This window comes from Amblyraja radiata, chromosome 4 (genome assembly GCF_010909765.2).
Source record: "Amblyraja radiata isolate CabotCenter1 chromosome 4, sAmbRad1.1.pri, whole genome shotgun sequence".
Classification (NCBI taxonomy): Eukaryota; Metazoa; Chordata; class Chondrichthyes; order Rajiformes; family Rajidae; genus Amblyraja; species Amblyraja radiata.
In genome coordinates, this window is record NC_045959.1 from 110,744,591 (window position 1) to 110,770,120 (window position 25,530).

The 25,530-nt window shown below is 44.2% G+C and overlaps 1 protein-coding gene across 8 annotated transcripts in view; it reads left to right on the forward strand.

Moving 5' to 3' along the window:
• Positions 1 to 25,530, forward strand: part of golga4 (golgin A4) — a 147,423-nt gene that overhangs the window by 116,255 nt on the left and 5,638 nt on the right. For 6 of the 8 annotated variants that reach the window (XM_033020254.1, XM_033020255.1, XM_033020257.1 and 3 more), the window contains 8 exons: positions 2,420 to 2,550; positions 10,931 to 11,017; positions 11,975 to 12,001; positions 13,930 to 13,998; positions 14,086 to 14,161; positions 15,755 to 15,855; positions 19,442 to 19,528; positions 25,336 to 25,399. In XM_033020254.1, the coding sequence (XP_032876145.1) occupies positions 2,420 to 2,550; positions 10,931 to 11,017; positions 11,975 to 12,001; positions 13,930 to 13,998; positions 14,086 to 14,161; positions 15,755 to 15,855; positions 19,442 to 19,528; positions 25,336 to 25,365 (608 nt within the window). In that variant the 3' untranslated portion in view covers positions 25,366 to 25,399. The remainder of the gene's footprint in view (positions 1 to 2,419; positions 2,551 to 10,930; positions 11,018 to 11,974; positions 12,002 to 13,929; positions 13,999 to 14,085; positions 14,162 to 15,754; positions 15,856 to 19,441; positions 19,529 to 25,335; positions 25,400 to 25,530) is intronic. The other 2 variants (XM_033020256.1, XM_033020258.1) reach the window with 2 other exon arrangements.

Here is a 25,530-nt window from a genome sequence, read left to right on the forward strand (position 1 = left end):
GTAGACCAGAGGTACCTTGGGTTGCAGGTTCACGGTGCTATAAGGGTATATGGAATGAACTGCCAGAGGAGATAGTTGAGGCAAGGTACTATCACAATGTTTAAAAGACATTTGGAAAGGTACATGGATAGGATAGGTTTAGAAGGATATGGGCCAAATGCAGGCAGGTGGGAGTGTAGATGCTCATGTTAGTCGGCGTGGGTTAGTTGGGCTGAAGGACCTGTTTCCACACAGTCTGACTATTCCCTGATTCATGGCAGTGTTGTAAATATTTAAATCAGTGAAGGTTTGTAAATAAAAACGAAGTCACATTTGTTTTAAGGTAAAAGCTTTGGATAAATTCAGGAGCTGAAGAATTTTGATAATTTTGATAAGCAGGGTCAAAAGGCTTTTAGATAGGCACGTGGATATTCAAGGGAGGGGAATGGTGTGGATTATGTGCAGGCCAGGAGAGAGTGTTTGGCACAGACATTGTAGGCCAAAGGGCCTGTTCCAATGCTGTAATTTTCCATGTTCTTTTCAGAAGTGCATCAACACGTGTATCTGAAGAATATCAGTTAAATAACGATCACATTTTTGAATAAATCAATAACAGCATACATTACTCTTTCAGGATACTCAACAAGTGAAATTTACAAAACCATGAGAGGTCTCCAGAGTGTGGGTGTAGACAGGGTGTGTCATCTTGTAGAATTTAAAACAAGGAGGTCATTGTTTCAAAATGTGCTTATCTATTTAAGACCATCATTTTTGTTTTGCTCTGAAGGCCATGAATCAGAGTTGTCCCTGCTGTTCACGTGGTGAATCAGAGTTCGCATGTGTGATGAAGTGTTTATTTTCTGTGCTCGTCCCTGGGCGGCTGATGAATGATGAAGTTTAAAGAAGGTGTCAGTACTACTCTGACAACTTTCTTAGCTGATAAAACCGATATACTTCATTTAATCCCCACCCCCCCCCCCCCACCCTACATCAGTCTGAAGAAGGGTTTTGGCCCGAAACGTTACCTATTTCCTTCGCTCCATAGATGCTGCCGCACTCGCTGAGTTTCTCCAGCATTTTTGTCTACCTTCGATTTTCCAGCATCTGCAGTTCCTTCTTAAACAATACTTCCTTCATTTGACTTAATGTTTTAACATAATGGCTATTTTTTTATATGTTTATATTTTCAACAAATGGTTATATTTATTTATAATTTTAGAAAATGTGCATTTCTAAGAATGTGCGGATGATATTTAATTGAATAATAAATAGTGCACTACAATCTCAGTCAAATGGCAGGGGAGAAGTACAAATTGCATTATTAGCAGAGATAGTCATAGAATCATTAAGTCTTACAGCGTGGAAACAGGCCCTTCGGCCAACATGTCCCATTTACGCCTGTGTTTGACCCATATCCCTCTAAATCTGTCCTGTCCATTTATCTGTCTAAATGTTTCTTAAACAGAAATTACCTGCCTCATCTATCTCCTCCAGCAGCTCGTTCCATACACCCACCACTCTTTACATTAAAAAGTCACCCCTCGGGCTCCTATTAAATCTTTTCCCCTCACCTTAAAACTATGTCCTCTGATTCTCAATTCCCCTATTAGGGCAAGAGACTGTATCTGCCCGAACTATTCCTCTCATGATTTTGTACACCTCTACAAGACCCGGCGTCCTCCTGCGTTCCAAGGAATAGTGTCCTTGCCTGCTCAACCTCTCCCTCAAGCTCAGGGCATCATCCTCGTAAATTATTCTCTGCACCCTTTCCAGCTTGAAAACATCTTTCCTATAACATAAAATGAACGAGGTGGTACTTTCAATGCTGGAGAAACTCAGCGGGTGAGGCAGCATCTATGGAGCGAAGGAATAGGCGATGTTGCGGGTCGAGACCCTTCTTCAGACTGATGTGGGGGGGGGGGGCAGGAAGAAGAAAGGAAGAGGCGGAGACAGGAGGCAGTGGGAGAGCTGGGAAGGGGAGGGGAAGGAGGTAGAAAGCAAGGACTACCTGAAATTGGAGAAGTCAATGTTCACAATGCTGGGGTGTAAACTGCCCAAGCGAAATATGAGGTGCTGCTCCTCCAATTTGTGGTGGGACTCACTCTGGCCATGGAGGAGGCCCAGGACAAAAAGGTCGGATTCGGAATGGGAGGGGGAGTTGAAGTGCTGGGCCACCGGGAGACCAGAGTGCGAACCGAGTGGAGGTGTTGGCAAGCGATCGCCAAGCCTACTCTTGGTCTCACCGATTCTTTGACATTTATGAATCACTGCAATAATTAAGTAATAAAATGTAATAAAAATAATCAATGCTATTAATACAGTGCTTAGGCTGGGATTTATCTTTGTATCTTATGTATATCTTAAATTGTATTTAAATGTATAATTTGAGCCTGTTGCATAAATATGTGCATTAATTTCAAGTAAATTTTCATTTTCTTAGGCAAAGCTCAGGAAGTTGAGGCTGAACTGCTGGAAACCCACAAGGAGGAGGTGAACCAACTCTATAGAAAGACTGCTGAAAAGGATGATTATCTAAAGAGGACAGTAAATAAATACGAAGAGATTTTACAGGTATCTAATTCATGTATTGAGAATTATTTTGGTTATTTAGTATCACCATCTTTAAATAAACGGATTTTAAAAAAAATCAGCTGGAGGATCAGAGCAGGTCAGGCGGTATCTGTGGAAGGAAATGGACAGTCAATGTTTGGGTCACAGATTTGCATATCCTAGACAAACATTTCTTTCGTATCTGCCTCAACCACCAGCCCTGGCAGCACGTTCCAAGCACTGTGTGGGGGGAAAAAAACTTGCATAGCATGTCTCACTTCATATCTCACAGCTATGTTGTATTTGTTTTTTCCATCCTGAGAAAAAGGGTCTGAATGCCTTAAGGTCATAAGGAATAGGAGTAGAATTAAGCCAATCGGCCTATCAAGTCTACTCCGCCATTCAATCATGGCTGATCTGTCTCTCCTAACTCCATTCTCCTGCCTTTTCCCGATGACCTCTGACACTTGTACTAATCAAGAAACTACCTGTCTCTGCCTTAAAAATATCCACTGACTTGGCCTCCACAGCCTTCTGTGGCAAATAATTCCACAGATTCTCCAACTCTGACTAAAGAAATTTCTCCTCATCTCTTTCCTAAAAGAACGTCCTTCAATTCTGAGGCTATGATCTCTAGTCCTAGACTCTCCCACTAGTGGAAACATCCTCTCCACATCCACTCTATTCAAGCCTTTCACTATTCTGTATGTTTCAATGAGGTACCCCCCTCATTCTTCTAAACTCCAGCGAGTGCATGCCCAGTGCCGACAAAAGCTCATCATTGGTAAACCTACTAATTCCTGGGATAATTCTTGTAAACCTCCTCTGGACCCTCTCCAGAGCTAGCACATCCTCAGATATGGTGCCCAAAATAGCTCACAATATTCTAAATGTGGCCTTACCAACACCTTATAAAGCCTCAACATTACATCCCTGTTTTTGTATACAAGCCCTCTTGAAATAAATGCAAGCGTTGAGTTTGCTTTCTTTGCTACCGATTCGACTTGAATCTTAACTTTTTGGGAATCCTGCACCAGCACTCCCAAGTCCCTTTGCACTTCCGATTTCTAGATTCTCAACCCATTTAGAAAATAGTCTACACCTTAATTCCTACCACCAAAATGCATGACTCCACACTTTGCTACATTCCATTCCATCTGCCACTTCTCTGCCCACTCTCCCAATCTGTCCAAGTCCTGCCGCAGAGTCCCTGCTTTCTCTATACCACCTGCCCCTCCACCTATTTTCGTATCATCCGCAAACTTTGCCATAAAGTCTTCAATCCCCTTGGCCAAATCATTAATAAACAACGTGAAGAGTAGCAGCTCCAGCACTGACCCTTGCGGAACTCCGCTGGTCACTGGCAGCCATCCAGAAAAAGCCCCCTTTATTGCCACTCTTGGTCTTCTGCCGTCCAGCCAACCTGCTATCCATGCTAGTATCTGCCCTTTGATGCCATGGGGCCTCATCTTCCTAAGCAGCCTATCGTGTGGCACCTTATCAAAGGCTTTCTGAAAATCTAAGTAAACAACATCTACTGACTCTCCTTTGTCTGGCCTGCTATTTACTTCTTCAAAGAATTCCAGCAAATTTGTCAAGCAAGACCTCCCCTTCACAGAGCCATGCTGACTTCGGCCTATTTTATCGTGAACTAAGTACTCCATAACCTCATCCTTTATAATGGACTCTAAAATCTTACCAACCACCGAAGTCAGACTAACCGACCTATAGTTCCCACTATTCTGCCTTGCTCCATTTTTGTGCAACGGGTACTATTGGCAATTTTCCAATTATCTGGGAGCACTTCTGACTAGTGATTCCTGAAATATCACTATCAATGCCTCTACAATCTCTAAAGCCACCTCTTTCATAACCTTAGGGTGCAGTCCATCCAGCCCAGTCCTTCAGCCCTTTCAGCTTCTCAAGCACCTTCTCCCTAGTAATAACCATATAACAATTACAGCACGGAAACAGGCCATCTCAGCCCTACAAGTCCGTGCCGAACAATTATTTTCCCTTAGTCCCACCTTCCTGCATTCATACCATAACCCTCCATTCCCTTCTCATCCATATGCCTATCCAATTTATTTTTAAATGATACCATCGAACCTGCCTCCACCACTTCCACTGGAAGCTCATTCCACACCGCTACCACTCTCTGAGTAAAGGAGTTCTCCCTCATGTTACCCCTAAACTTCTGTCCCTTAATTCTGAAGTCATGTCCTCTTGTTTGAATCTTCCCTATTCTCAAAGGGAAAAGCTTGTCCACATCAACTCTGTCTATCCCTCTCATCATTTTAAAGACCTCTATCAAGTCCCCCCTTAACCTTCTGCGCTCCAGAGAATAAAGACCTAACAGTCAACCTTTCTCTGTAACTTAGTTTTTGAAACCCAGGCAACATTCTAGTAAATCTCCTCTGTACTCTCTCTATTTTGTTGACATCCTTCCTATAATTGGGCGACCAAAATTGTACACCATACTCCAGATTTGGTCTCACCAATGCCTTGTACAATTTTAACATTACATCCCAGCTTCTATACTCAATGCTCTGATTTATAAAGGCTAGCATACCAAAAGCTTTCTTTACCACCCTATCTATATGAGATTCCACCTTCAAGGAACTATGCACGGTTATTCCTAGATCCCTCTGTTCAACTGTATTCTTCAATTCCCTACCATTTACCATGTACGTCCTATTTTGATTTGTCCTGCCAAGGTGTAGCACCTCACATTTATCAGCATTAAACTCCATCTGCCATCTTTCAGCCCATTCTTCCAAATGGCCTAAATCACTCTGTAGACTTTGGAAATCCTCTTCATTATCCGAAAGGACTCTCCCGACGCCGGGGCAAGACCACCCGGTGAGAACGGCCAGGGACATCGGGCCTCCGTAGAGGCAATTGCGGTGGCCTCAATAGGCCTGACTTTGGGGTGAACATGGGGTGGGGACTGGACATTGTGCCTTCCTCCACAGTGCTACCCACTGTGGGGGGATGATTTTTTTGTTTAATTGTAGTCCTGTAGGTCTGTGTCCAAGATGGCTGTCGTGAAGAGAGAGTGGACGCTGGCGCGATTTGGCTGCCGCTGCTCTCTCTTCACACTGTTTTTGATTTTCTGTTTTTGGATTGGATTCTGTTTTTAATTTGTGTCTCTGTGATGTCTTTTTTACCTGTTCTATTCCGATTATATGTTTTTATTCCGATTACTATGTAAGGTGTCCTTGAGATGTCTGAAAGGCGCCCATTAAATAAAATGTATTATTATTATCCACAACACCCCCTATCTTGGTATCATCTGCATACTTACTAATCCAATTTACCACACCTTCATCCAGATCATTGATGTACATGACAAACAACAAAGGACCCAACACAGATCCCTGAGGCACCCCACTAGTCACCTGCCTCCAACCCGACAAACAGCCATCCACCATTACCCTCTGGCGTCTCCCATTCAGCCACTGTTGAATCCATCTTGCTACTCCTGCATTTATACCCAACAGTTGAACCTTCTTAACCAACCTTCCATGAGGAACCTTGTCAAAGGCCTTACTAAAGTCCATATAGACAACATCCATTGCTTTACCCTCGTCAATTTCCCTAGTAACCTCTTCAGAAAATTCAAGAAGATTAGTCAAACATGACCTTCCAGGCACAAATCCATGTTGACTGTTCCTAATCAGACCCTGTTTATCCAGATGCTTATATATATTATCTCTAAGTATCTTTTCCATTAATTTGCCCACCACTGAAGTTAAACTAACAGGTCTATAATTGCTAGGTTTACTCTTAGAACCCTTTTTAAACAATGGAACAACATGCGCAGTACGCCAATCCTCGGGGACTATTCCCGTTTCTAATGACATTTGAAATATTTCTGTCATAGCCCCGGCTATTTCTACACTAACTTCCCTCAATGTCCTAGGGAATATCCTGTCAGGACCTGGAGACTTATCCACCTTTATATTTTTCAAAAGTGTCAGTACTTCTTTTACTTTGAAACTCATAGTATCCATAGCTACTCTACTAGTTTCCCTTACCTCACATAATTTAATATCCTTCCCCTTGGTGAATACCGAAGAAAAGAAATTGTTCAATATCTCCCCCATCTCTTTTGGCTCTGCAGATAGCTGTCCACTCTGTCTCTCCAATGGACCAATTTTATCCCTCGTTATCCTTTTGCTATTAATATAGCTGTAGAAACCCTTTGGATTTACTTTCACCTTACTTGCCAAAGCAACCTCATGTCTTCTTTTAGCTTTTCTAATTTATTTCTTAAGATTCTTTTTACATTCCTTATACTCCTCAAGCACCTCATTTACTCCATGCTGCCTATAATTATTGTAGATCTCCCTCTATTTCCGAACAAGATGTCCAATTTCCCTTGAAAACCAGGGCTCTTTCCAATTGTTACTGTTTCCTTTGAACCGAACAAGAACATAAAGATTCTGTACTCTTTAAAATTTCCCCTTTAAATGTCCTCCATTTCTCTTCTACATCCTTCCCATAAAACAAAATGTCCCATTTCACTCCTTTTAAATCATTTCGCATCTCATCAAAGTTAGCCTTTCTCCAATCAAAAATCTCAACCCTAGGTCCAGTTCTGACCCTCTCCATAATTATATTGAAACTAATGGTATTGTGATCACTGGACCCGAAGTGCTCCCCAACGCATACCTCCATAGCCACTCCACTAACTTCCATCCCATGACTCTCTTGAATTTCAGGCATGTTGATGGTGTCCTCCACTGTGAAGATTGATGCAAAAACCTTATTCAACTCTTCTGCCATTTCTTTATTCCCCATTATCACTTCTCCTGCATCATTCTCCAGCGGTCCAACGTCCACTCTTGCCTCTTTCTTGCTCTTTATATAACTGAAACAACTCTTGCTCTCCTCTTTTATATTATTGGCTAGCTTATGTTCGTATTTCATCTTTTTTCTCTGTATTGTCTTTTTAGTTACCCTCTGTTGTTCTTTAAAAACTTCTCAATCCTCTGGCTTCCCACTAATCTTTCCTGTATTATACGCCTTCTCTTTTAGTTTTATACTGCCCTTGACTTCCCTTATCAGCCACGGTCGCCTCTTTCTCCCCCTAGAATCTTCCTCTTTGGAATGAAAAGATCCTGTCTACTCTATCCATGCCTCTCATACTTTATATACTTCTATCAGGTCTCCCTACAGCTTCCGCCACTCCAGAGAAAACAATCCGTGTTTATCCAACCTCACCCTGTAGCTAACACCCACTAATTCGGGCATCATTCTGGTAAACCACCTCTGCAGCAGTTCCAAAGCCTCGACACTCTTTCTGTAATGGCTCGGCCCAAACTGCATGCGATATTCCAAATGTGGCCTAATTAAAGTTACATAAAGCTACAACATAACTTTGTGACTCTTCGACTTAAGCATACCATAGGTCACAGTGCCGAGAGCTTGGAAGGGGTGGATTTTGGGAAATCTGTGCAGGATCGTTTCCTCAGGCAATATGTAGAGATCCCTACACGGGAGAGAGCAAAGCTTTGGAAATAGGGACGGGCAAGTGACTGAAGTGTCCATGGGCGAGTTTTTTGGGACCAGGCGATCATTATTCTATTAGCTTTAAAATAATTATGGGTGAAGACAGCGTGGTCTCATGAGTTAAAATTCTGAAGATAGACACAAAATGCTGCAGTAACTCAGCGGGACAGGCAGCATTTCTGGATATGAGAAATGGATGACGTTTTGGGTCGAGACCTTTCTTCAATCTTGTTTCATTTCATAACTCTTCAACCTTTCTCTAAGGGCGGTACAAAGCCTGGCAGGTAATAGGTGGATACTGGTGAGAGGGGGGTGGGTGGTAGGGGGGGTGATAAGTAGATGGTTGGACATAGGCCTGAGATAAAAATATTAAAAGTGCAAGAAAAGGGTCTCATAGAATAGGTGAAAATTGTGAAACCAGAGGAAGGAGTATAGGTTGAGGGGATGGGCAAGCAGGAAGGAGAGATATGCATGCAAATCCAGGTAAAGCTCATTGAGTAGGGATCACTATTCCCAAAGTGCTCTTCCAGTGTACCAGTAATCTGGCCACGCTCATTTCCCGACACAAGGCCCAGAATGTTATAGACAATAGGTGCAGGAGTAGGCCATTCAGTCCTTCGAGCGAGCACCGCCATTCAATGTGATCATGGCTGATCATCCCCAATCAGTACCACGTTCCTGCCTTCTCCCCATATCCCCCGACTCCGGTATCTTTAAGGGCTCTATCTACCTCTCTCTTGAAAGTATCCAGAGAACCGGCCTCCACCTGAGGTAGAGAATTCCACAGACTCACAACTGTTTGTGTGAAAAAGTGTTTCCTCATCTCCGTTCTAAATGGTTTACCCCTTATTCTTAAACTGTGGCCCCTGGTTCCGGACACCCCCAACATCGGGAACATGTTTCCTGCCTCTAGCGTGTCCAAACCCTTAATAATCTTATATGTTTCAATAAGATCTCCTCTCATCCTAAATTCCAGAGTATACAAGCCCAGCCGCTCCATTCTCTCAGCATATGACAGTCCCGCCATCCCGGGAATTAACCTTGTAAACCTACGCTGCACTCCCTCAATAGCAAGAATGTCCTTTCTCAAATTAGGGGACCAAAACTGCACACAATACTCCAGGTGTAGTCTCACTAGGGCCTTGTACAACAATGTTCCCTTCTCAGGTTGGACTATCCACATACTCTTGGATGCACCTCACAAATTTGGCAACCCTTTTGCTCTGGCATCTTATGATATTCTGTTCACATATCCATGTATGTGTACACGACTGCTTGTCTTGTCTCTCTTGCAATCACAGTTCCGCAATGGCCACAACATCATAGTCCCAAGCACCGATCCAGCCTCTTAAGCTCATCTACTTTCCCCAACAATACTCTTTGCATAGAAATAAACACACCTCAGCCCATCAGCATTACAATACTCCTTCGCTGCTCTGTGTTCTTCTTTTAAGTCTTACTGGTCCTGGCCTCTATCCTCCCATCACAACCTATCCTCCCATCACTCCTTTCAATTCCCCCCCTCCCCCGCACTTCACTTGTATCTACCCTCCTTTTATACAGCTACCAGGCTCAGTCACTCCAGGATGCTAACTGCTTTCAGCTTGTCCAAAACACCTCTGGTCATTAACTGTGGGCCTCAGTAATTGGTTGGCCTTTTTAAAAGTCCCGCTCTTCTGTTCCACTTTCAACTTGTCCAACTGAAACACATTAGCTCAACTCTGCTTCCACCACTCTCTTAGGCAATGTATGCCAGCATTCGCCACTAGCCGATACCTTCAATGTCCCTTTCTTCTGATTTACTCAGATCCTCTCAGACACACACCATTCATTTCAACCCCATCACTCAGTTAGTTTCCCTGGCCTTTCACACTTCATCTGCCCACACCCATGCACTCCTCCCAGTGGAACCTCTGTCCACTCTTCCCATCTGTGATCCTTATCTGATTCCAGGCCTCATCTTCCTTTCCCATCAAATTCCATTATGTACAGCCATTTGAAAGCAGCTGGCCTGGATGGATACTGCAGCCACATCCTCAGGACATGTGTGGACCAGCTGGCAAGAGCATCACACCAGGTCACGATCGACATTATCTTTCTGGCCCTGCACTCAACACTGGAATATCTAGATAGCAAGGACACCTATTTATTGACCATTATATCTGCCTTTAGTTTAGTTTAGAGATACAGCACAGAAACAGGCCCTTCAACCCGCCAAGTCCGCACCGGCCAACGAACCATGCACACTAACACTATCCTCTGCACTCTAGGGACAATTTACATTTATACCAAGCAAAATTGGCCTTTAGAGTGTGGGAGGAAACCGGAGTTTCCAAGAGAAAACCCATGCAGGTCATGGGGAGAACATACAAACTCCATGATGACAGTGCTCATAGTCGGGAACGAACCCGAAGCTCTGCCGCTGTAAGGCAGCAACTCTACCGCTGTGCCACCGTGCCGCACCGGACCTTCAACACCAAAGACATGGACACCATATACAGAACCAAACACATCTCCAAACTCCTGGACCTGGGAGTCGACACCCCCCTCTGTCACTAGATTCTTAATTCTGTGATCGGTAGACCACAATCAGTGGGGACAGGCAACAAAACTCCTCCACAGTAATTCCCATACTGATGCCCCGTAAGGATGTGTTCTCAGCCTCTTGCTATACACCTTATACACTCACAACTATGTGTCCAAATTATGCTCCAACTCCATTCACAAGTTTTCAGATTACACCACTGAGCTGGATCGCAAACAATGATAAGACGGAGTACAGCGTATATTAAGGGTTGTTTTTACTTACTTGACTGTATCATAATATATTTATCAATAAAACTACAATTATTGTGATTTAATAATAATGATGACATTTTTAAAGACTCGAGAAGAGGAAATGACAGTTAAGGTGAATGAATTACAGATGAAACTGGAGGAGTTGGAAGCCAAGCACCAACTGTGTGATGAGGTAAATCTGAATAAAGATCATGTAAAAATAATTATGCATGAGCACACTCTATATATAAATAGCATCATTGTTCAGAACCTCAGCTATCACTTGACAATTGTACATTTGTACATTTTGCTGATGAATACCATTTTGCCGATTTATGCAACATGAGAACACCAAAAATTGAATGTAAAAACTAACAATATGAAAATGAAATTGCTTTTGAAATGGAAAGGTGAAAAAGGGTAGAATGTGAGTCTGAAACATCACCTGTCCATTTACTCCAGGGATGCTGCTTGACTCGCTGAGTTACTCCAGGACTTTGCCTTTTTCTTGTAAACCAGCATCTGCAGCTCTTGTTTTGTCAATGTAAAATAGTAGTTTGAGAACACAAGGAACTGCAGATGCTGGAATCTCAAGCAAAAAAAATGAGTGCTGGACGAAATCAGCGGGTCGGGTGTGGCGAGAAAAGGACAGACGACATTCCGTGTCAGGACCACTCTTCATACTGATTGTCGTAGGTGGATTGTTGTACAAAGAGAGGTGGAATGCGGCAAAGCCTTCAAGTGATAGATGGATACAGGCGAGGGGTTGATTGACAGATGGGTGGACAAGTGACTAAGGCTAGAAGGGAAGAGGAGACAAAAAGGGTGTCAGATAAGGGCAGAAGAGAAAGAGTGAATTGTGGAGCCGAAGGGAGGAATATTTGTAGAAGGGGACCGGTGGGAATGGGAACAGCGGGAATGAAAGGAAAATGTGTGACTTGGGGATGGCAATTGAACGTACAAGGAAGAGTGACTGGGATGGTTGGAGATGGTAGAAGAAATATGTGTGCACCAGGATAAATGGCGGGGGGGGGGGGGAGGGGAGAGCACTAAATGTTGACGGGGGGGGGGAGGGGAGAGCACTAGTTGACGAGGTTGGAAGAGATGCACATGATCCACTGTCTCATCTGGAATGTTAATGTTTATGCAGGGACATCTTACGGCAACAGAACTTCAGGTGAGACAGCATTCAAATTACTTAATTGATTTACTTAAGAGGCTAAAGTCCAAGCAGATACAAGTTTAAATCTCTCCATGACTCCTGAGTTTGCTCATCCATCCCCCCCCCCCACCTCCACGACATTTTCCCCACAACCGCAGGATGTGCATTCACTATCCCTACATCTCCTCCATCACCTTCATTCTGAGTCCTTCCAGGTGAGACAGAAGTTTTCTTGCACCTCCCCCAAACTTGTCTATTGCATTTGGTGTTCTCAGTGTCTTACAGTGCGGAAACAAGCCCTACGGCCCAACTTGCCCACACCGACCAACATGTCCCATCTACACTAGTCGCACCTATACCACGTGTCTCCACAGTTCTCTTTGGGACTTTGCATGAGTGAGACCAATCGTAGTCAAGGCGATACTTGCGCTGTACTTGTCAGGACCAGATAGAACTCCCAGTTGCAAGCCTCTTCAGTTCCCCTTCCTGTTCCCCACCGACCTGTCTGTCCTTTGTCTCCTCCCTTGCCAGAGAGAGGCAATACACAAACTGGAAGAATATATTTTGCTTGGGGAGCCTCCAACCCAATGGCATTAACATTAGAATTCTCTAATTCCAGCATGAACAATAGAATTCTCCATTTCCCCGCTACCCCTCTTTCTGATTTAACTAGGACCTGTCGCACACATCTTTCTTTCCACTTTCTTCTTGTATGTTCCTTGGCACACCATTCTTCTCCCCCTCCTCCTCCAGCCCCTCCTTCTGCTTATCACCCTCCCTTCCTCTTCAGTGTCCATTTCCCATCACCCACCTCACTTCCATCTACCAACAATCCCTCTGAGTCCACATTTCACTCCTCGCCTTCCCTTCTGACCAGATTCTATCATTAGTTGCACTGTCTTCACTTATTGAGTCCAACTGTGACTTTCCCCACAATTCTCTCCCCGACCCTTCCAACCCCCCACCACAACCGTCTCTCCTTATCTGGATTTCTATCACGTTCTAGTCTTTCCCTACCCGTTCCCTCACCTCTTTCTGCCCGCTGTCTCCTCTCTAACTTTGAAGGGTCCTTGTCCACTTCCCTCAGCTCTTCAACTCCCCCTCCCATTCCCCATCCGACCTCTCTGTCCTGGGTCTCCTCCATGGCCAGAGCGAGCATTGGAGGAACAGCACCTCATATTCCGCTTGGGGAGTCTGCATCCTGCGGGCATGAACATTGAATTCTCCCAATTTTGTTAGCCCTTGCTGTCCCCTCCCCTTCCCCAGCCCTCGGGCTCCTCCTCCTCCCATCCCTCAGCCCTCGGGCTCCTCCTCCTTTTTCCTTTCTTCTCCCCGCCACCCTCCATCAGTCTGAAGAAGGGTTTTGGCCCGAAACGTTGCCTATTTCCTTCGCTCCATAGATGCTGCTGCACCCGCTGAGTTTCTCCAGCATTTTTATGCACCTTCGATTTTCCAGCATCTGCAGTTCCTTCTTAAACAAATCCCTTAATAAATGCTGCCTGACCTGCTGAGTTCCTCCTGTGGCTTGTTTTTACCCAAGATTCCTGCATCTGCTGTACTGTGTACTTCCAGCTCTAAGAATAAAATAGTTGTTTGTTATATATTGCACTTCAAAACAACAATAATTTGCAAAATATAAATGGCTCCATTCTGGAGAGTTTAAAGTGAGATGCCCAATCATTTGAGTCATTGAGCTGCTATGTGACCTTTTCATTTAGTTAGATGTTGTGAAATAAAACATGTCATTGGGAGTCTTTCTGCTTCACCTGAGAAGAGGTTTTTTATCTGCATCAGTGCTGCCGATACAGAAATGTTCATGCTAGTATTGAACCAAAATTTGCTTCTCACTGATGTCAAATATGAGGTGAAAATGTGCTGAATGAATTTGTAATGTAAGATAAGTCTTGTGTTTAATTCGATGATATCTTTACTTAATCTATCAGGCACAATTAGCACAGAAGACTTCTCTTCTCAGTGATGCCACACTCCAAGAACAGGATTTTAGGGAGCAGGTAAAGGAACATTTTATTTTTCCACATTCCACAAGTAACTTTCCACATCCAGACATGATTTAGTTGTTGCTTTGATTTATTTTCCAGATTCATTCCCTTGAAGATCAGCTTGGAGTCCAGGAGAAACATTCCTGTCTGTCTCCTTTTAAGATACAGGACGGAGGTGAGGATTTTCAAACCTGTTTTTTAAAAAAAAATTTATATATCAATACACAAATGACAGCTTTGTGACAAGTGTATAGTTTCTAATATTCTTTACTCTAAAATTGCTTCGTATTTTTTATTTATTCAGAACTTTGTGATGCAAGCAACATTGCAAGGTCAATGCATATTGCCATTTGTATTTAGAGTCACACAGCCCAGAAATAGGCCCTTCGGCCCAACTTGCCCATGTCAACCAAGGTGCCCCAACGAGCGTTTGGGCCATATCGCTCTAAACCTTTCCTATCCATGTACCTGTCCAAATACCTTTTAAATGTTGTTATTGTTTCTCTTTCAACTCTTTTTATTTCTCAGCTCCACCCATATAGCCTCATTGGACAAACCATCAGTATTGCCTTCTCTGGCCATTGCCATGATATCCTCCCTCCTTAATCAATAAAGCAATACCCCCCTCCTCTTTTGCCCCCCACCTATATACCCCCCCTCCTCTATTGCCCCCACCTATCTCCAGTAACATCTGTACCTTGGAACATTTAGCTGCCAATCCTGTACATCTCTTCACCAGGTTTCTGTAACGGCTGCAACGTCCCAGTCGCACGTACCCATCCACTCCCTGAGTTCATCTGCTTTACCCATCAGGCTTGCTTCCTCACTCCCTGCCATGCTGCTGCCTTTTCTGTCCACTGAACTTTCTTTCCTCACGATCCATACTGACTACCGGCCTCTTATCTGCCTCGGTCCAGCAATGGATCCCACCCCCTGCCAATCCACCCACCCATGTAGCACTAGCGAACCTGCCTCCCTGGATATTGATTATGACTTACTACCAGACCTTGGTTAGGATGCATTTGGAGTATTGTGTGCAGTTCTGATCACACCATTACAGGAAGGGCATGGAGGCTTTAGAAATGGTGCATAGGAGGTTTACCGGATTAAAAGGGAGAGGTTGGTTGGACCTGGGTTGTTTTCTCTTGCACGATAAAAGTTGCGGGGAGATCTGACAGAAGTATATAAAAGTATGAGAGGCATGGGTAGGGTAGACGGTCAGAATATTTATCCCAGGATGGGAAAATCAAATATTAGCTTTCAGGTGAGAGTGGCAAAGTTGAAAGGAGATGTGCTGGGCAGGGTAGTGAGTGACTGGAATGTGCTGTTGAAGCAGAGCCTTGTTCCCTGTTTTTATCCCCCTGATTGTGTTAATATCACAACCCCGCTTTTATTTATTTAATTAATTCTTTATTTCGAACAGAATAAAAGAATAAAAAGTAAGTGTGAAACAGCATACAAAAAACAAAAACAAAATCTGTGGAAAAGATGCTATTTGAGATATAACTTGAAAAATGTCTGTTGCTATGCCACGAAATAACAGTCACTGATTCTGCTCTGTATGAGCAGCCTCATTTGTATCATACCCAAATATAGGGATTCAGGACATGAGTTTGATGGTGACCTGCATAATTGTTAGCCCAGTTTTGACAGTTGGATAACTTAAGTTCTAATGTTTATCCATTAGAGAAATAAGCTTGTTATATTGGCTTGATTTCTGTGGAAATTTAATCAGTTTTTATAATATTTCTTTTTTCTTATGCTACAGATGGAAATTATACTGTGGATGGTTCTGTGATAAGTGTGCCAACAGAAGTAGAATACCTTAAGAAGGTACTCTATGAATACATGATGGGAAAGGAAACTAAGGTATGGTGCAATGATCAAATGCATAATGATAAATTGTGATAAAGTAACAAGAGTCATAGAAACATATAGCATGGAAACATGTCATTTGGCCTGCCCCATGCTGACCATTGGGCACCCATTGGCATTAATGCCTTCTCCCGGCACCTGTTCATAGCCGCCTTGGTCTAAGTAATTCAGGTGGTCCTCTAGACATTTCTTAAATGCTGTCAGCGACTCTGTTTCAACCACTCTCTCAGGCAGTGCGTTCCGTATACTTACCACTCTCTGAGTGAAGAAGGTCCCCCTTTCGTTCTCTCCTAATCTCTTCCCCCCCCCCCCAGCCTAAATCTGTGTTTATTTATTTTTTTAATTTATCTCTGATGCAGGGAACTGTTTCCTGCAGTCTACATTATCTACAAGTAGAACAAACCTAGCTGCTTCACTCTCTCCTCGTAACAATTGCTACATCTGGGTGAATCTCCTCTGCACCACCTCCAGCTTAATCTCATCCTTCCTATGGCATGGTGACCAGAATGGACACAGTACTTTAGTTAAGGTGTAATCAGGATTTTATAAAGTTGGAGCCAATATCCCATAAGTCTTCCAAACCACATTGTCTACCTGTGTGTCATCTTCAGGATTGTATGGACTTGTACTCCAAGCTCCTTCTGTTCCTCAATACAGGTGCACAACCTTTTATCCGAAAGCCTTGGGACCAGACACTTTTCGTAATTCAGAATTTGTCGGTCTTCGGAATGGAAAATTTTTAGCGTAGATTTTAATGGCTGGCTCAGTGGTAGAGTGCTCGGCTCATATCCGCAAGGTCGCGAGTTTGCGCCTTGATCCCGGCAGTTACTCGGTCGCGAGTTTGAGTCTTCAATGTCGTTTTTTCTTGCAGAATAAATGTCTGTATGAAATGCAGTGTGTTGAATGAATTCCTGATTTTGTAAATGTGCCCGCAGCATTGAATCACCTCTCGCACTCATGTCACCCTAGCGGGGCTACATGCCCTTAGGCGGCCTAGCTCTGGGATTCTTGAATCCCCGAGCTAGGTCGCGAGTTTGCGCCTCGATCCCGGCAGTTACTCTGTCGCGAGTTTGAGTCTTCAATGTAGTTTTTTCTTGCAGAGTAAATGTTTGTATGAAATGCAGTGTAGGAGAGGTGTACTGACTGTGTGGGCAGAACTTTGGAAGTGATTGCCCACCAGTCTAAAAAGCCGCTGTGTCTCCCTGTCCCTGGGATAGCAGGGGGCGATCAAACAGCACAATACCCCCCCTCCCCCTCCAACTCCAGAGGAATCCGCTCCCCGATGGGCCGCTACGGCGACAAGTGGCAGTTTGCCCACAGCCCGAGCTGCGCCCCCTTATCCGCCACCCCAAGAACAAGACGTACCTTGCACACCATCAGCTTCTGCCCCTACGTGTTCTTCTGGAGTTGGAGCGGGGCTGGGCTGGAGTTGCTGCTGGCTGTGGGTCTCTGGGATCTCCGTGCTTGCAGTGGGCCTGGGGGTCGGTGTCCCGTTGGTCCTGACGTCTCCGGCCACCCCCCTGGACTGGAGCTGAGACTGGGAACTGTACCGCCCTTGCCCCTTCCCTCTCCAACTGCAAACAACCCCACTCTCCTGCAAGGGCGGTACAGTTACCGGAGGATGGCAGGTGGCCGGAGACGTCAGGACCAACAGGAACCCGCTCCCCGATGGGCCCCTACGACGCCCCGAGCTGCGCCCCGTCATCCGCAACCCAGGTTCCTCTGTAGTTGGAGCGGGGCTGGGCTGGGCTGCTGTTGGCTGTGGGTCTCTGGGATCTCCGTGCTTGCAGTGGGCCTGGGGGTCGGTGTCCCGATGAGGGGGCGCAGCTCGGGGAACGGCTTCTGGTGGTCCTGACGTCTCCGGCCAGTTTGCAGTTTTCCTCTGGAGTTGGAATGGGGCTGGGCTGCTGCTGGCTGTGGGTCTCTGGGATCTCCGTGCTTGCAGTGGGCCTGGGGGTCGGTGTCCCGTTGGTCCTGACGTCTCCGGTGACTGGCACTGACCTGCTGGTATCGCCGACGGGAAGACAGTGCAAAGCCCCCGCGCCGGTGCAATGAGCGGGGAGCTGGAGAGGGGAGGGAAGGGGTCACACACATGGCCGGGAAGCAGAGGGGTGTAGGTGGGGTGAAACTGAAGGGAGCGACAATCTGCTGCTGCCTGCCCGCTGAGTTAAAAAGTTCCCACGCAAGACTCACGATACACTGTGTCGTGAGTCTACCGTGGGAACTTTTTAACTCAGCGGGCAGGCAGCAGCATATTGTCAATTATTAACCCTCCCGCGCAATATACCCTCACCTTCTCTTTTATGAATGGGGATTTAGTTCCCCTTTCTTCGAGGACCGACCGGAGGTTCCGCTGTCGCCTCTGCGGGCCGCCCTCGGTGAACGTTTTCAAGGACCTTTCTTCAAGGACCGAAAAAATGTCCGCTATTCGGAGGTTTTCGTTATTTGGATCTTCGGATAAAAGGTTGTGCACCTGTACTCCCTAAAGTCTTGCCATTCATGGTGCATGTTCTAGCCTCATTAATGCATCATCTGCTATTTGTCTGGCTCAAAGTACATCTGCCATTTTTTAGCCCATTTCACCAATATTTGTATCTCTGCAGCTTAACATTAACTTCTACGTTATCATCATCTCTGCCAATCCTTGTGTCATCTGCAAACTTTCCAGTCAAGACTCTCACATCCACACCCACATGCAAAGGTCTCAGAACTAAGCCATATGGGACGGGCATAGGCACCCATTTGCAAAAGCAACCCTCGTCCATCCCCCTCTGTCTTCTATTGCATGCTATTTTTGGATCCAGTTTGCCATCTTGGTCTGTGTCCATGAGGCCAAACCAGTCTTCCATGTAGGACCTTGTCAAAGGCATTACTGAAATCCATGTAAACCACATCGACTGCCTAGTCCTCACCTCTTCAAAGAATTCAATAAAATTGATCAGACAGGATCTACCTTTGACAAAACCATATTGGCTTACTCCAATTAGCCTTTCCAAGTGATCATCAATCCTCTTCCTCAGAATTTTATTTCCGTAATCTTCCTTACCACTGTTGCTTGGCGCTCAACTCCATATTTACCAGGTTTTTCCCTGCTGCTTTTCTTGAAAACATGGATTGCATTTGCTTTCCTTCCTTAACAACCCACATTGTTAGAATTCAGTGCCATCATAAACGATTGCAATGAAATAAAAGTTGTTCAAGAGTGTTTTATTATCAAATACTCTGAAATGGAACAATGAAATTCTTACTTGCAGCAGCACATCAGATATGTATACATAGTACTCTGTTAAAACTATAATAAACAACTAAGAAGTTCAGTAGATATTTTTTTTTAAACTGACAAATAAATAAACAATAATAGTAAAAAATAATGTCTTCAAGCCGATGTAGTATTCTTGTTAAAGCTATTTATTTTTAAATTATTTATTTTAACTATTATATATTCTGTTGACTGTTTGGTATAGATGTATGATTTGTAGTCTACAAATTGTACATCTGACTATTGCAGTGTAATTCATAGTATTTTTTGGAGGGTGAAATAGATCTTTGGAATTAATTTTTATATATATATATATTTCAGACTTTGGCAAAAGTAATAACCACTGTACTGAAGTTTCCAGCAGATCAGACACAGAAGATATTAGAACGGGAAGAATCTCGATCCTCGGTGAGTTTATAATTGATTAATTTACAATTCAATTCAGCCAATTCGATAATGAACTGCAATGTGACAAGTGAGAGCCCAGTCTTTTTGGAATAGAACATTTAACTCAATTAAATTTCAGATCTCTTTTTCCTGACTGAATGAAATACAGCAATAACCAATGTGAAAGTCAAACTTGCCCTACGGCATCAAGAGGAATAAAAATCACAAATCACGATTCACAGCAGCCTTTTATGTCCATATACTTTGACTTCCTTAGATGTATATCTTGAAATTAAAAGATAAAATACAGACCAAATCCTGGCACTGCATCAATGAACATGGCCTTAAGAGCTTTTGGTTATCATCTACTTGAATATAAATTGATTTGGTGGTGTTTTAAAGATGGGACAGATGCCATATGTCGGGGCAATTTTGCTCTTATCTAATCCAATTCAGGAAGAGTATGGGCTGGAACAAATTATTTTGAATTAAAAGAGATTCAGTTGATCAACAGAGCAATTCAGGACTTCTCAGCTGCCAGTTATAATCATATATGTGCCAATCATGCTTACATTTACCAAACTCTGTATTTCCCACCTCCATCCTGTCTGTATTTATCTTTCTTTACTGCTTTAAGATGCTGCTTAATGAACTTTAAAGAGTCAAAGCTACAGATTGGGAACAAATTATTGTTTTATAATCTCTTTATTATCTCGTAATAAATTTCTTAACTAGTCCATTTTTTGTTAATGTGTATTAGAAAGGAGAAGGGTTCCGACCCAAAACCATCCTGTCCATATCCTCCAGAGATGCTGCCTGACTTCCTGAGTTACTCTAGCACTTTGTGTTCTTATTAGAAATAATTTCTGATGTATTGTGAGCAATCAGCTTGAATAGCTAAGCCAGCATTAATGTGTACGTGTGGTACGTTATATTAACTGATCATGATCAAGCATTGAAAGATTCCAGTCTGTGACCATTTGCCATTATTTGGTTGACTCTTGCAACTGACCCAGTCTAAAGTAGGGTACTGATCCAAAGCGCCCCCTGATGATGTACTCTGGAGATGCTGCCTGACCCGCTGACCTGTTTCCGTGCTGTAATTGTTATATGGTTATATGGTTACTTCTGCGCTTTGTGTTTGTTTTGACAACTTGCCTGACAGGAAGGGGTTGGAAGCGAGAGTACAGGGGAGCTAGAGAGAGAGAGAGAGGGGGGGAAAAGGGGCTCTGGTGAGTGATAAGGAGAAGAGGTGTGATGAGGGGGAGTGGAGTGGGGGAAAGAGGCAGTGACGCGGGCAGAGTGCCGGGGTGTCAAGACAGGCGGGGGGGAGAGTGTGCTCCTTCGCGCTCGCTCTCTCTCTCCTTGTCAGCCTACTCACTGCAATCCCAAACATTCTGGTCAGAGAAAAGGATGAGAGAAGCAAGCAGAAGAGGAAGGAAAAGGAAGGAAGGCTTGAAGTAAGAAGAGAGAGAGGAAAGGAGACAAAGTATGATGCCTCCCTGCTAGTTCTGTTAACCCTGTCACAGGGTCGAGGAAGACTGAGCCAACTGGGCCAAACCTGAGACCAGCAGCACCACCAAGTGGTCAAGACTGAGCGGCCGAGGCCAGGCAACCCTGAGATGCCAGTGTCTCTTCTTGCCCAGCGACTGCACCCACGCGCAGAGGCCAAGACTGAGCCACCAGGATAAGCCTGCGATCGTCAGCACCTCCTCTTGAGACAAGGGTGTACTGCAGGGAGAAGCCTGAGATCAGCAAGCCTCCTCCTTCGACTACCAGGACTGAGCCACCGGGACAACCCCAATATTGCCAGCGGCACCGCATAAGCGCATAATGGTAGGGACAGCGCCCCCATGCGGTCCTGGACTTTCTCACCACTGTAAATAAAATATATCATGTGAGTTCACCCTGCTGCCAGTGTCTGTGTAGTCACCATCCCTAACGCCACAGTAGTTTGTTCTGGAAAGTTAGAATACATTGTGGGTTCCAGAGTGAGCTGACCAATTGTATTCAAAATTATCTTGATGGTAGTGGAAGAGGGCACGAAGAGAGAGTTGTTTTTTGGATAGTAATTCAAAGTCATAACTGCATCCACTTCTATAGCTTCTCCTGGCAGTTCATTCCATATACAAACCACCATCTAAGTGAAAATGTTGCCCCTTTGGTCCCTCTTAAATCTCTCCTATGATCTTCAATTTTTGAAGCCTCTACCCTGGGATAAAGACTGTGAACTTTCACCTTATCCATGCCACTCATGATCTCGTACACCTCAATAAGGTCACAGCTCATCTTCCTACGCTTCAAAGAAACAAGTCCCAGCATATCCAACCTCTCCCGATAACTCAAGCCTGCTGGCTCATGAACTTAGAGTCATGCAGTGTGGAAACAGGCCCTTTGACCCAATTTGTCCATATCGACCACCATACCCCATCTACACTAGTCCCACATGCCTGTGTTTGGTTCATATCCTTCCAAACCTATCCTATCCATTCTCCGATACAAATGTCTTAAACAGTGATACTACCTGCCTTAACTATCTCCTCTGGCAGCTTGTTCCATATAACCACCACCCTTTGTTTAAAAAAAAAAAGTTGCCTCTCGGGTTCCAACTAGATCTTTCTCCCCTCACCTTAAACCTATGTCTATGGAGTGAAGGCATAGGTGATGTTTCGGGTCGAGACCCTTCTTCAGACTTATGGGGGGGGGGAAACGGGAAGAAGAAAGGAAGAGGCGGAGACAGTAGGCTGTGGGAGAGCTGGGAAAGGGAGGGGGAAAGCAAGGACTACCTGAAATTGGAGAAGTCAATGTTCATTCCGCTGGGGTGTAAACAACCCAAGTGAAATATGAGGTGTTGCTCCAATTTGCGGTGGGACTCACTCTGGCCATGGAGGAGGCCCAGGACAGAAAGGTTGGATTTGGAATGGGAGGGGGAGTTGAGTTGCTGAACCACCGGGAGATCAGGTTGGTTAATACGAACTGTGTGGAGGTGTTGGGTGAAGCGATCGCCAAGCCTGCGCTGGGTCTCACCGATGTAGAACAGTTGACACCTAGAGCAGCAGATGCAATTAATGATGCAAGAGATGAGATCTCAACTGGAAGAAAACGTATTGAAATATATAGCGTTAAACAGCAAAATGGACTAATTCTTTGTAAAAATTGGTGGAGGCAAAATAAGGAGGAAAGGAATGGAAATAGAAACATAGAAACATAGAAATTAGGTGCAGGAGTAGGCCATTCGGCCCTTCGAGCCTGCACCGCCATTCAATATGATCATGGCTGATCATCCAACTCAGTATCCCGTACCTGCCTTCTCTCCATACCCTCTGATCCCCTTAGCCACAAGGGCCACATCTAACTCCCTCTTAAATATAGCCAATGAACTGGCCTCGACTACCCTCTGTGGCAGAGAGTTCCAGAGATTCACCACTCTCTGTGTGAAAAAAGTTCTTCTCATCTCGGTTTTAAAGGATTTCCCCCTTATCCTTAAGCTGTGACCCCTTGTCCTGGACTTCCCCAACATCGGGAGCAATCTTCCTGCATCTAGCCTGTCCAACCCCTTAAGAATTTTGTAAGTTTCTATAAGATCCCCTCTCAATCTCCTAAATAGAGGTCAAACACAAATTAAGAATATTTTTTTATCATTTCTGACAATTAAAATCTTAAATATAAAGACTGTACATAATTGTTTATTTGTAATGCTGGCTGCTTTAGGCTGTAAAAAAGAATCACTAATTTATATTTGAAAGGATAAAGCACTAACCATTTCTGTTTAGACTTTACCTATAGATACACAGTGCTGAAACAGGCACTTCGGCCCACCCAATCCACGCCGACCAGCAATCACCCTTCACACCAACACTATCGTACACACTAGGGACAATTTTATAACTTGCCTTAGCAAATTAACATTGGGACAATGTACAAATTCTGTATTGACAGCACCCATAGTCAGCATCGAACCTGGGTCTCTGGCACTGTAAGACAGCAACTCTGCCACTGTGCCGCCCTGAATCGGTTAATTTGATTGATTGAAAGATACAGTGTGGAAACAGGCCCTCCGGCCCATCTGGTCCACACTGACCATCAATCATACTTGTTACATTTTATCCCGCTTTTGCATCCGCTTCCTACATGCTAAGGGCATTTTACAGAGGCCAACTAACCTATAAACCCGCACGTGTTTGCAGATGGGAAAAAAATGGGCCACAGTGAAGTAGAATTGCTGCCTTACGGCGCCAGAAACCCGGGTTCAATCCAGTCTACATGGGTGCTGTCTGTACGGAGTTTGTACATTCTCCCTATGAACGTGGGTTTTCTCCGGTGCTCCGATTTCCTCCAACACTCCAAAGACATGCCAGTTTGTAGGTTAATTGGTTCTGTTAAAATCTCCACATAAACAACATCCAAGGTTAGGAACGAACCCAGGTCTTTGGCGCTATGAGGCAGAAAATCTACGAGCTGCACCACTGTGTCGCCTTTAAATAATGCAAATTCTTATCTTTCCTGATGTGTAATATCTTTTACTAAGGGAATTCAGTGTAGTGAAGAAACGATAAATTGTCCGGCAACTTCTGTTTTTCTATGTTAATTACATTGTGACAAGATACCAGGAATTGCGGTCCCTTCTTACTATTTTATAGAGGTGAATACTGAGAGATGTACTTTACCATTTTATACAGGAATTCACAATCACAGCATTAATTGTTAATCATAATCATAATTATTTGCCAAGTATGTTTTGCAACATACAAGGAATTTGGTTTGCCATACAGTCATACCAAAAAAGCAACAAGACATGCAACTACATGAAAATTTGACATAAACTTCCACCACAGCGGCTCCTCCACATTCCTCACTGTGAAGGAAGGCAACAAAGTCTTATCTTCTTTCTTCCCGCATTCGGGGGAGTCGAACTATCCGTAGCCGGTGATCGAGCTCCCACGTCGGGGCAGTCTAAGCTCCCGCATCGGGACGGTCGAAACTCCTGCGGCTTGGAGTTCCCGAAATCGGTCCCCAACCAGGGACCGCGAGCTTCACGATGTTAAAGTCCGCAGCTCCCGCAGGTTGGAGCACCAAAGGCCGACCCCTGGCAAAGGGATCGCCCGCTCCAAGATGTTAAAGTCTGCAGGCTCCATGGTTTTGGAGCTCTATAATTCCTAAATAAGAGACTATCTACTCCACGATGTTAGGCCGCAGTGCAGGCGGATATACGACATGGAAAAAGTCGCATCTCCGTCGAGGAAAGAGATAAAAATAGTTTCACCGTTTTACAACGTTTCACCGTTTTACAACTTAAAATGTGAATTAAATGCATCTTAAGAAACAGTTTTATACATAAAAATAAATTACTTTCTTTTACCTGTACCCTACGTAAAATCCAGCCCCGTTGTCGGCGTTGACGGCTTCAGAAGGTGATTTTTAAATCACTCCAGCGATTAACTTGTCGGGCGACTATTAAAAAAAAAAAAAAAAAACACACAGGACGGCCGTCGGAACGATTCTTTAGCAAAATCTTGCACTCCAACAAAATATAATCCAGGACCAGGTCGGAAAAAAACGCGTTTTAACCCCGCCCCCCCCCCCTCAAACGCGCCCAAATCGCACACACGGCCAGTGGCAGAATTGCAGCGCCGCTGAAGGTAAGTATTGTAACATATCTACTTATCATCATCCCATACCTTCCTGAGTTTTCCAATTCAGATGTTGGTTTACAATTGTTAGTGCAATTCAACTAAGGGTTGGCCTTATTGCTTGCATTTTTTTTAAAGCTTTGAGTCTTTCTTGCTTAACTTGTAAAAAACAATATGCTAATTTCCCCGGCTCTGTAGTATTCTTCTCCACGCACTGGCATCTTCTGAGAGTTGGCTGTTCGTGCATTCATGTACCATGTTGGTGAGTGGGATCTTTTTTGTCAGCTTTATAACATATGTCTATTCTACTAACAAACTAACACTGAGATTTATTTTAGCTTATTTCACAAACATTGTCATTGACTAGCAGTACACCATTAATATCCAATACTT